The 11,959-nt window shown below is 40.8% G+C and overlaps 1 protein-coding gene across 3 annotated transcripts in view; it reads left to right on the top strand.

Moving 5' to 3' along the window:
* Positions 1 to 11,959, top strand: part of LOC139634469 (voltage-dependent calcium channel subunit alpha-2/delta-1) — a 56,601-nt gene that overhangs the window by 41,414 nt on the left and 3,228 nt on the right. For 2 of the 3 annotated variants that reach the window (XM_071500935.1, XM_071500937.1), the window contains 17 exons: positions 168 to 244; positions 2,925 to 2,985; positions 3,079 to 3,170; positions 4,270 to 4,351; positions 4,880 to 4,942; positions 5,542 to 5,645; positions 6,175 to 6,264; positions 6,358 to 6,425; positions 6,522 to 6,560; positions 6,756 to 6,827; positions 7,902 to 8,054; positions 8,372 to 8,424; positions 8,818 to 8,873; positions 9,026 to 9,155; positions 9,921 to 10,033; positions 10,860 to 10,942; positions 11,264 to 11,343. In XM_071500935.1, the coding sequence (XP_071357036.1) occupies positions 168 to 244; positions 2,925 to 2,985; positions 3,079 to 3,170; positions 4,270 to 4,351; positions 4,880 to 4,942; positions 5,542 to 5,645; positions 6,175 to 6,264; positions 6,358 to 6,425; positions 6,522 to 6,560; positions 6,756 to 6,827; positions 7,902 to 8,054; positions 8,372 to 8,424; positions 8,818 to 8,873; positions 9,026 to 9,155; positions 9,921 to 10,033; positions 10,860 to 10,942; positions 11,264 to 11,343 (1,416 nt within the window). Of the gene's footprint in view, positions 1 to 167; positions 245 to 2,903; positions 2,986 to 3,078; positions 3,171 to 4,269; positions 4,352 to 4,879; positions 4,943 to 5,541; positions 5,646 to 6,174; positions 6,265 to 6,357; positions 6,426 to 6,521; positions 6,561 to 6,755; positions 6,828 to 7,901; positions 8,055 to 8,371; positions 8,425 to 8,817; positions 8,874 to 9,025; positions 9,156 to 9,920; positions 10,034 to 10,859; positions 10,943 to 11,263; positions 11,344 to 11,959 lie in introns of all 3 variants that reach the window. The other variant, XM_071500936.1, reaches the window with a different exon arrangement.

Genomic DNA, 11,959 nt, shown 5'->3' on the forward strand with positions numbered 1-11,959 from the left:
AGCACTGCACACAACATTTTGGAAAACACTGAATGCTTTGAATGACCTTTGAATCGGAACTTAGCTGAGTTTGAGTTTTCCAAAACAAATTATTGACTCAAATGACTTGCAGCCACAAATTTCCATCATCATCATCATCACTCTGACTGTAATTGCCTTCTCTGCAGCCTGGCTCTTGTTCTGCCTAAATACAGTGAACACTTCATTCAAGCTAAACTGGGGGATGACATGAAACAAGCTATGTGTGAGTACATCATACACAACTCATGATAAACAGTGCACAAACAAATCAGTCAGATTTAAATTCTCCTCACAACTCCCATGCATACTTTCTTTGGGTCGAACTCTTGAGTATCTGCCTTCGCTTTGTATTTCTCGCTCCTCACTGGAACCACAACCACTCCTTTGTATTTGCTGCTCAGATCAGCGGATCCCCACGGTGCTTTTCTTTTGTAGTGTAACCCACTGGTCAGTCGCCCTGCACTCCCACACACACTCATCCACATGCTTTCCCTCTCCCACACCCAGCCCTAAGCACTGGCTCTTTTGATCTTGTCTACATTTTGCTCGTCTCTCCTTCTTTACTCCCCTCGTCTGGCCCTCCTTCTGGCTAAGGAGAAGACGTGACCTCCCTCACCTCTTCTCCCTGCTCATTATCGCCTCTCCTACAGTACCAAACTTCTATACTCTCCCCTTTTCAGTATATTTCAAAGGCTAATTCTATCTTTATACGCCTGTTTCCTTGCTTTCTTTCCTAATTTTTTATCTGGGTAACCCAAAGTATACACATTTAACTGTGTTTTTTCTCTGTCTGTCACTCTGTTTTATTTTGGTTTTTTTTTTTGTTTTGTTTTGTTTTGTCTCTCTATCTAATCTGTAAACCTGTCCTCACCTTGTTCTCTTTATTCCTCCCAACATCCCTCTCACCTCCCTCCCTTATTATTCTTCTTCATCTCATTTCTTTGCTCCGTTTGTGCTCTCAAGGCTGTCTCACTATATGATACACTCTGGCTGCTTCTCCTCACAGCTCAGAACATAACTAATATTTTCTTATATATACTGCACTGTACATGCAGCTGTCACTCTTTGTACAATGCTTTGCAATTTCTGATGCTACTTATCCCCTCCTGTCCTGCCTCCATGCTGGGATTTTACAGCTTCTACTTGGGGCAAGTACTCACTATTCTGTGTCCTCTGTCTGATGCTCGTCCAAGCATGTTTGTTCTTTGCATGTTTGCATGGTTATATTTCTCGAGATATTTAGCGCGGATGGATAAGGATGGATAGATGGATAAATGGAGTATGAATAATAATGACTTTATAGAAACATGGGTGGATGGGAGCTTCAATCAAGGGATGTAATCTAAAAACACAGGGTTTAGCACATAACCATCTGGCTTTAGAGGATTTTCCATAACTTTGATGTGGCGCCACAAAGCATAAACTCCTAATGGCAAAGTTATTCCAACAGATGAGATTTTGACTGAGTGTTTCGGCCTCTGTATCACTCCCTCTCTGCCATAACGAGTCTGTCACTGTGCCATAAAGGCTGTCAGAACGTTTACAGGCCTGTTAAAGAAAGTAAGACACCATGCCTTGCTGCCACAGACTACTCCGATAGGGAGTCTGGGACTCTAAAGTTCTTTGTGCAGCCATATAGAGTTTCATATTGGAGCCAGACCACCAATACCTCAATTCATCTTACCACTTTCCTGCAGTAGGTGGTTCATGCAGCCACCTGTCCTAATACATTAGGGACATTCCCCAGCCAAGGGTGTGATAGACAAACTTTTTTTTCTTTTTGTCCATATAGCAGGAATACAGTATTGGTTGAATAAATGACCTAATACTTGGGCTGGAGAGATGGTGACAGAGAAATAAAGAGCGAGAAAGAAGAGAAGGAGTGTTTGGTGTGGAAAGCAATTGGACAAAGAAACACCCTGCCTAGTCTATAGTGACAGAAGGACAATGAATCTGCCTGTTATGTTTTATGTGAAGGACATTGTTTCATCCTGCACCAGATTTCCATGACCCCGAGGAAACTCAGTGCTCAGTAATTGTTTTTGCAGACTGCACCACACGACTCAATATATTTTAAAGCCAATGTCCAAAATGTCTTCATTTTAAGAGACTAGTGAATGATGGCCATCGATGCCTGTCAAGTCATTTATGAGATAAGAATTACCAGACAGCATTTGAAATGAAATCCAGAGCCAGGGCAGACAACGCATAGAGTGGAAGGAATTTGCTTTATTACTATAGTATGTTTACATGTTGTTCCCTTGTATCATGTTGTAGCCCCCGTCCTATCATTTCATGTTCTGTGTTTCTAGAAAGTGCACTCCTGCTTTATATATATATATATATATATATATATTTAAACTTTGTCTATTAGATCCACTGCAGAATAGTACATTATTACCTGCTGTGGGAAATATTCACATATTTCAGCATATTTTCCAAGGTATGACATCATTTGTCAGATGATGAATGCATTTGTATCACCCTTTGTCTTCCCTACTTCCTTCTCCCCTCATTTCTTTCTCCCTGGGGTCACAACAGGGCAAGAAGGCAAGTATTTCTCAGTCACTTATTCTCTCATGTCTCCCCACTAGATCTACACTCTCTACCTTAATCCATCACCTCATATCTGTCCAATATTTTATGTGTGTGTGTGTGTGTGTGTGTGTGTGCATATGTGTGGGGGCCTTTTAGCTAGAGTATGTGCATTACTTTGTCCATGTAGCATTTCTCTAAACTTTATATAACCATCCACAGTACAAATGGCAGCGTATTTTCATCATGTCATCAATAGTAATCATACTTAATTGCACTTTATCTGCCTCCCCTGATAATATATAGCAGCATACTTCACAATTTTGTCAATTATGAGCCTGAACCAGGTGTTTTTGTGTTTTCAAAAGCTATGGAGACCATACAGCTGGAAAGGTTTGATGACTTCGGTTACACCTACATCGCTCCAAGGTGAGTGATTTCTACACTACTGCACAAACCACTTTCATGATAAAGGAACAGACAAAGTGCCCATATTGAAACTGATCAATAATGTTTCTTCAGGGAATACTGCAAAGAACTGAAGTTGTCACTCAACAACACCCAGTTCCTCCTCGACTTCAACCAGTATATTGATAGGAACACTCCAAATGCATGTGAGTCATGCATCTTTTTCACTCAACACACTTGCACGGGTTGTGAAGTTATCTGCAGGGTTTGTGTGTTCATATGAGTATTATAATACAGCTGAGCCAGACAGCTTCACCCTAATCAATATTCAGTATGTTGCATTCTGACGTGTGCAGAAATAAGAGTGGAAGTTTGTGAGGTTGTATACGTGCATGGTATATTTTATTTTCACCCATGGTGGAATTTTCCGTTCTGTTATCCTCACGATGGTCAGCATCTGAAAGTCAGAGTGACTTTGGTTGTTCGATTACTATGATCTAAGCACGGTGACATCAGCCAGACTGACTGAGTTTCCTAGAAGCGTGATGCTGTCATTCTACACGGTGACTCACAATGTTTGGTTTGTCATCATCTAATGGATATGATATGGTTTACCGCCATCATCCAGCTAATGGATCAAGAAATCCTCGACCCATTTTAACCCAAGGTCAAGTCATATACTTAGGCATTAATGCTCCTCTTGCTGCCATTTGTGCAGCATGTTGAGTCCATCAAAAGTTAAGGTTATGATTCAAAGCAACACTCACAAGAGGCTGTGTTGAAACCGTGCACATACTTACTACAAAATGTGCTCCCATGATTCCCTTTTTGGAAAGTGCTTTTCTTGACAATGGGGTTTAAACTCAATACTTGCCTCCCTCCTATAGCTACAACAACCAATCCATCACAGAGTACCTCCTAATGTCTAATGGTCACTCAGAGAGGACCTACAAAAGTATGTCTCCTCGCTTGATTATTTATATATATATATATATATATATATATATATATATATATATATATATATATATATATATATATATATATATATATATATATTATAGAACACAACTGCTCTTTTTCAGCCCCTGTCTTTCACCGTCATAAACTTAATCACTGGTGTTCCTTTACTGCAGAGATGCTGGGCTACGTGCATTGCTCAGAGGCACTAATTGTTGTGCAAGCCAGAAGCTGCCCTGCCCAGATTTGTAAACAATAGGTTGCCATTGCTTCCAGTATCATATCTCCATATGTTACTGTGGTGTTGTAATGTCTGCAACGTGTAAAATGTATCTTGTCTTTAAGGTAATGTGTCCCTTGTGAGTCGACTGATCCTGGATGCAGGTCTGACAGCTGAACTGGTTAAACTTTGGAATGAGCAGTCTGTGTGAGTGCCAGACCTTTCTGCTCTTCTCTGCCTCATGCAATGCAACATAACCATCCCCTTTACTCTGCACTATTTACCAGTGCTTGTCCCACCATACAGACGCTTATTTCATACACAATTTACTGATTGAGCCAGAGCCTTCTTTCTTTCTTTTCTGCCCTGGATGAATTGATCACATCTAACTAGTAAAACATGATGAAAGCAAAGCACAAAATGCATATCACAGCAAACCATACTGAGCTCTGCCAAGACATGCTGTTTTACGAAGAAAATAAAATAATTACATCAGTGTGTTTCCTTTCATGGCATGCCCACTTGTCTGAAATAATGTGAACACACACTCACACACACTGCAGGGTATCTGTTTATCATTAGGACATACTGTATAGAGACAAGTGATTCTGTGCATAAAACAATTTGTGTCGTGTCTGCAGCTCGGTTTCACAGTTCACAAACACTTTTTTTTCCTATAATCATCAGTGTGATTGACTTTGATGTTTGATTGGCTGTTGGTTTCCATGTCCTCAGGGATGGGATAGTGGCCAGGTTTGTAGCCACAGACGGAGGAATCACAAGAGTCTACCCGAGAAGGTACTCTTCCTTCCCTCTTCTCGGTTTCACTTCTAGCATTAGCTCTTGGGTTGTGAAATAGCACAGCAGGATTTGCCCAAATATCTGATGGTGTAAATGTGTGAGATGAAAATGGATACAGACCATGATACTCTTAGGTCGAGCGCCTTTGGCTGCTTCACTCACCTGCTCCACTGGGTTATTTTCCAGAACATGGAGGATTAGACACTTTCAGCTGAACTCTCGGAACTTGCCAGGCCAGTACAGGACATGGGTCAAAATCCACAGACCCAGCAGCCAAACGCGGCTCATTTTCCTCAGTTTCCTCCTGCTACTTTTGTCTGAACTACATTTCTTCTCAGAATATAACATTCCAACTGTAGATGAATGTATATTCCTCCTGACTATAAAACATGAAGTACAATCAGTTATTGCTTTTGCTGGATCCTTCCTTTGTCATATATCAGCTGCATTGGGTGTGACCCTCATTTCGATGACTAACATTTGGCTACAGATTAAAATATAAATTGTTCAGATAAATCAAACACACTTACTCTGTGTTTTATGCTTATAATTGTCCATATGTAATATTACGTGACTGACTGTATTAATGTTTTCAGCGCTGGGGAAGAGTGGACTGAGAATCCAGAGACATATCAGTCCAGCTTTTACAAGAGGACCCTGGACAATGAAATTTATATTTTCACAGCTCCATCTTTCAACAGTAAGTTTCTTGAGAGGGTCAGACATGTGTACATGTGCACATTTTTCTGTGTACGAGGATCTTCAGTGTGGTCTGGCACTGAGCCTATCCAGCTCTCTGCCTTTGGACGTCATCCCAACCCTACTGGCAAAGATCACACTCTCAGGCCTCTGATATCACTCTCTTTATCCTTCTCCTCTTCCCGCTGAGGCTTTCAGCGCTCATCCCCACCCTCCCTCCCTCCTGCCCTATACGCTTCCTGTTATCTGCACTGATCTCTCTAACACACCAGGACAGGCAAATGTCAGTGTAATGTAGCCGTGCTTATAGCTTCGCTTGACGGGATTAACACATGTAGCGGCTTCGCAGGCTGCACTCCACTGGCATAAATTACAAGCAGCTAAAAATGCGTGGAATTTCCCAAATTGGATAGTGATTATTCCCATTTAAACTGTGCTTCACATTCTCTCCATGTACTTTTCAACATGATTTCAGCAAAATTGCCATGATTACTGTTTCTCTTCCCTTGTGTATCCCTTCTCAATTGCAGCAGAGGGAAAGGAGCCTGTTTCTGAGTCAGGTATTCTAGTGAGCAAAGCAGTGGACCTCACCATTGACAAAGTCACACTCAAACCAGCAGGTCAGTCTTGCTAATGACAGATTGATTGAGTCTTGTGATGAAACAGAAATGAAAAGAGTTGTACCTCTGCCTGTTTTGTGGTTGCTTCTGCAGTGGTGGGAGTGAAACTCAATGTCTCGTACTGGATGAACATCTTCATGAACGCCACTCTGAAGCTGAATGTAAGTTTAATGTTTATTTGTATTGTGTACACCATCTCTCTATCTCTCTTTAGCTATTGGTTTAGGTTATTAATTTCTTCTTTGGTTCACTTTTAGTGCAAAGATGAGATCTGCGGCTGCCTGAGGAATGACAAGGTAACAGCCTTGATTAGGACTATTTCATTACCTTACAGAAGAAAACCTTTATGATAAGACCTACCATGTAATTACATAGTTAAGCTTGATTATTATCTCTTTTCACCACAATGACAGATGATTTTCAACTTGCACATTATTGCCACTTGGATTTATTGCATTTTTAATCTGTGTTCCTATCTTTTGACCCTGCAGCATGTGGACTGTGTGATCTTGGATGATGGAGGATTTCTTCTCATGTCCAATCAGGAGGAGTATATCACCCAGGTGAGCTACCAGCAACCATTCGCTCTACCTCATCATAGCCATGTATGCATCAACTACCTGTCATCTATCTCCAGATAATCAGCAATGACTAAATTATCAGACAATAAAACATCAAGTCACATAGTCAGTCGAACTCAAGCCTTTCATATACAACATTCATATTTCATACTTTTCTCTACCTCTGGCTTCTCTTACCTTTGTCACAGGAATCCATCAATCTCATATAGAGGTCAAATAAAGGGCTTATGACTCAGCTAAGTTATGAGAATGTTTGAAAGCTCCTGTAGGACAGCAGCACATCCATTTCTCTGGTAAAGTAAAGCACTGACCACTGGAGGAGGATCAAAGGCAAGGTTCTGACGGGTTTTAGTCAGTCATGGAAGCTGTAATGAAGTGAGTCCCCTGTGTGTCCAAGACGTCAGCTCGGCTCTCTCAGGCTATGCCCCTGGGTGTAGAATATACTGTACAGGGAGTTTTGCAACATTTCATGTCAGTCAAGACAGGACATCTGCTTTCTTTGATCCATTTGAACCATCACAGTGTCTGGCATACATACACTTTATGTTCTTCAAGCTTTTGAATGAGCAGCCTCCTCTCTTGTTTTCACAACTTGTGATATATTTGGTAAGACACTGTAGAACAACACTTACTGTATGTAGTTCAAGTATTGCAGCCACATTTTTACAAACTTTATGCTCAACCAGTTAAATACACTAATAAATAATGGATACCAGATTGCTCATCCTCCTGGTCTTCAGCTGCTTGTGAAATTAAAGAGTGACCAGTTCTGCATGGCACTGAGAGCAACACAACATCCACACATGTAACAGATAACAATGGAGCTGCCACTCTCCACCTAACCTTCTTGATCAGAGGGTTAAAGGGGACGGCAGCGGCATACTCTGTGACCTAAGCACAACTTGCTGTCGAAAACAACTGAATGGGCTCATCCTGATTTGCCTGTACTTTCTGTGTGCTCTGGTGATTGTCAAAGGAAAACAGCACACGTCTATATTTTTTTACATTGCCTTTACAGACTGGTTTTGTTATCTGTGTATGTGTGAACTCATCTAGATAGGTCAGTTCTTTGGTGAGGTGGATCCGGTGTTGATGATCAACCTGGTCAACACTTCCCTATACTCCTTTAACAAGACCTATGACTACCAGTCTGTCTGCGACCCAGAGAAAGACAGCAAGGCTGCAGCAGGACCCCGCTCCGTCTACGTGGTGAGCTACTCACTCACACAAGCTGTCAGACAGCAGCATTACTGTTTACACATTTATGCATTGAGAGTAACCCACTCTTTATTCCACATACTGGTAGGGCATAAAACTGTTTATACAAACTATATTAATTATTTATTCTTCTAGTTAGTAACATTGTGATTCTATATCACATTTGCTTTGGATTTCTGGATTCACAAGAGTAACATAAAATGATCAAATGAAAAAAAATCACTATTCATGACTAAAGTGATTTTTTTTCCATCTCTGCCTGCTTTACTTTGGAATTCACATGACTTTCTCTTCCTGTCACTCTCCAGCCTACCATTGCAGACTTGCTCAGTATTGGCTGGTGGGCCTCCACTGCTGCCTGGTGAGTGAACAGTGTTGCCTGTGTTTCATTTCTGTCACGTGTTGCGTTTGTGTGTGTGTTTTAGAGTGGGAGTACATTTGTACTTGAGGGTAGGAGTTTGTATGGGAGTGGGCTTGTATGCTGTTGCGGGATGAGGCTGGTGGGTCAGTGTAGGAAAAGGGCAGTTACACAACATTATGCTGCATCACCACCTGCATGACTTTCCAACTGTAATATAACCAGCTTTTAGAACAGAATGACCGATACTTCCCGTGACATTTACATCACCAGTGACTCTAGCCTCTAGGATTTCATTAAACAGTGTTTGGTTGCTCAATGTAAATAAGTTAAAGATGGTCTATTGACTCATATATGACTCATTTTGGGTTTTTGTTTTTCATTCTCTGTGTCTAGGTCAATACTCCAGCAGCTCTTCTTTGGTCTCATGTTCCCCAACCTTCTAGAAGCAGGTGAGCAACAAAAGCTGTGACTGTGTAAAACGTAATGATCAGCCTTATTTAGATAAGAAAACAGTATTTGGTACCCATCTCTTTGATCAATTTTAATCCCACCACGTCCTCACTAATCCATTCCTATATTTTTCTTTTTTTCATATTTTCAGTGGAGTCAGCAGATGAAGACATACCAGATGCCATGTTTAAGGAGAGCTGTATAACTGAGCAGACTCAGTACTTCTTTGACAATGATGAAAGATCCTACTCAGGTGTCCTGGACTGTGGGAACTGTTCCAGGTATGGGCACATTTCTTCATGTGACTCTATGTGTATGCATCTGTGCAGTATATACTCCCATTTCAGTGGTTTTGTTTATTCATATTGTAAATGGGTTGTGTTATTAAAGATTTTCCACCTCTTACTGTATCTTCTTCCTGAACATCCTTCTGTTTAATGGTCTGTGGGGATGAGTCCAGAATAGTGTTAGTTTCCTGGCCTCTTCTGTTTTCCAGCCTGAAATCAGGCAGCTGGTTTCTGATGAGTCCTGATCAGACACAGATTACCTTGATCTGTCAGTGACCGGAATTGCAGAGGGAAGCACAAAAGCTCTTTTATCTGTTTTTCTTCCTTCTCGCTCTGGCTGTACTTCAAACTCACAAATACACACATTCACGGACCACTGCACATTTACTTTGCTCTAACCTCCTTTTGTGTCAATTTGGGCTGTCTGAGGGGGTTAAATATGGCTGTAATTACTGGGTATTATGAGTCCCACGTGTCTGGTGCTTTACTCCCCAATGTTAACGACTGCAGACACAGAAACTTTCATGAGCACCATAAAAAGCCAATCCCAGAAGGAGCAAAGAGGCATGGATGTGTATATATGTTCATATCTGCACACATGCCCGCATGTGTATGCAGGATACACTGTGTATTCTATATGTAAATGCAATCTACTGTAGGGGGATTTATTATTGCATGTCAACTAGAGTTGCATGATACCCTTACAGCACAGGTATATTACTGTATGAATACAGACTGTGTATGTGTGTGGCTCCCTAGGATGTATCGCGCCGAGAAGCTGCCTAACACCAACCTGGTGTTCCTGATCACTGATGCCAAGGCAACATGCTTGTCGTGTGACCCCAGACCGCTACGACAGGCTGAACAACCCTGTATCCTTTCTCTCAACTCGTAAAAATCGAACACAGAGTTACACTTCCTTTTTACTCTCTAGCCCTCCATCCATCACCCATATGACAGCAGAGCTTTAAAGTCTCAATACAAGGACACACACCTAAGGAGTTTGCAGTAGGTCCCTCCTGAATGTTCACGGGTGAACAGTAAACCAGATGCACAGCATATGAAAGCCAGTCTCAAGTTACTCCCAGATTACATTTCTTTGTTTAAGTTCATCTGGGCTGCATGCCGCCATCAGGATGAATTAAGGTTAAGAGTAGGGGTGTGTTTGTGTGTATGTACAATGTGTGTGTATATATATATTCAGGATATCTGTTTGACAGATGTGCCTTGAATGTAGCTTCCTGCTGGTGTAACAGTAAAGGTGTCATCATCAGAGGTCGCCATGGTGTCACAACAGGGGCCTCCAGTTGCTAATAATGACACTACTCAACACATAAACCCTGACGCACATCCACATGCTGCTGTAGCAAACTAAATATAAATATACACATATGACATGGCCTAAATATGTGAAAATATATCGTGCTTGACCACGTAAAGTAGCATGTGTAATGATTTCTATAACTGCCTTTCTAAAGTATTTTATTTTAGCATGTCTTATATGTTAATAGAAGATTAGCAAATATCTGAAAAACAACAAATAAATCAGGGTATATCTAGCCAAGGCTGATGAGTTGGAACTGCATAAGACTTTTTGGCAGGGAAGTTAACACAGCACATCTTTTAACTGTTGTTGTTAAAAGTGTTAAATGTGCACTGGTGATTGTAAATGGTATTTTCCTGAGAGTGTGTGTTCAGCTGAAGGTCCAGATCCATGCATGCTGGCTCAGAACCCCAGATACCGTAAAGGGCCAGATGTGTGTTTTGACAACAACGAAAATGTAAGAAACAACCACACATGTGCCTGTGTAGATAATATTGCTGGAAACAGCTCTATAAGTGAGGTTTTGCAGTTGGCCTCTGTCAATTTCTGTCTGGTTTTAATCAGCATTGGGCTTTCTGCAAAGATTCAAAGAAATGTCGGCTGCCTGCTCTTCCACGTTGATTCATACTTGATTTATTCATTTAATTTATTTACTTTAACAGTTTTTTTCATCACTACTTCTTTTCTTTTCTCTTGCTTTGTATGATCTTTTTACTCATCACCTGTCATTCTTGTTTTATGATTTTGCATCCCAATGGCTGCTGCTCTTGTCTGGTAGGATGAGCCCCTGTGCCCAATCAGCAGAGGTTCTGCACTGAGCTCCACGCTGCTCTTCTTGTTTCTGCTCCTGAGTTCAGGGTTGGTGTCTCTAAAGCTTCACTCCTCACTGCCCTGACACGAAACACTTTGATCTTAGCTCTTCCTGAGCTCTTACACTGTGCCTGGCAAGGGCAAATCAGGCAGTACAGTGACAAGTCAGTCCTCACACATGGTTTGATGTCATGTAAACTTAATATTTATTTATTAATATTACTTATGTAATATTTGCAAGGTAATATCAGGGTCATTTAACCTATTTAACCCATTTAACCTATTTTACAATCATTGAGGCTCCACCGATCCCAGTAACCTGGACTCAGGCTGTTACACTTAAATAACTCTCACATACACATATTTATTTTCATTTACATATTACTTACATGTTGATATCTTTTATGTGGCATTTACCTTTTTGCTTTTTTTCATACACATTAAAATAATTAATGAAGAAGGAAATGGCCCACTATAAAAAGTAAATAACACACTGTAATAACAGCACAGTCCACTGGTCTGGATTTATTTCTTTGTTGCATGCTTAAGTTCCTAACAGAATGCTACATGTTTTATTTTATTGGCATGTTATTCTTTATTTTTTTTTTTTTCAGTTTTTCTTTTTACCCGGACAGATGGAGAGCAGATTGAATCTTGGCAGTTA

Source organism: Trachinotus anak, unplaced genomic scaffold (genome assembly GCF_046630095.1).
Source record: "Trachinotus anak isolate AG129_WGS33_773 ecotype Australia unplaced genomic scaffold, CSIRO_AGI_Tana_v1 ptg000002l, whole genome shotgun sequence".
In the NCBI taxonomy this organism is placed as follows: Eukaryota; Metazoa; Chordata; class Actinopteri; order Carangiformes; family Carangidae; genus Trachinotus; species Trachinotus anak.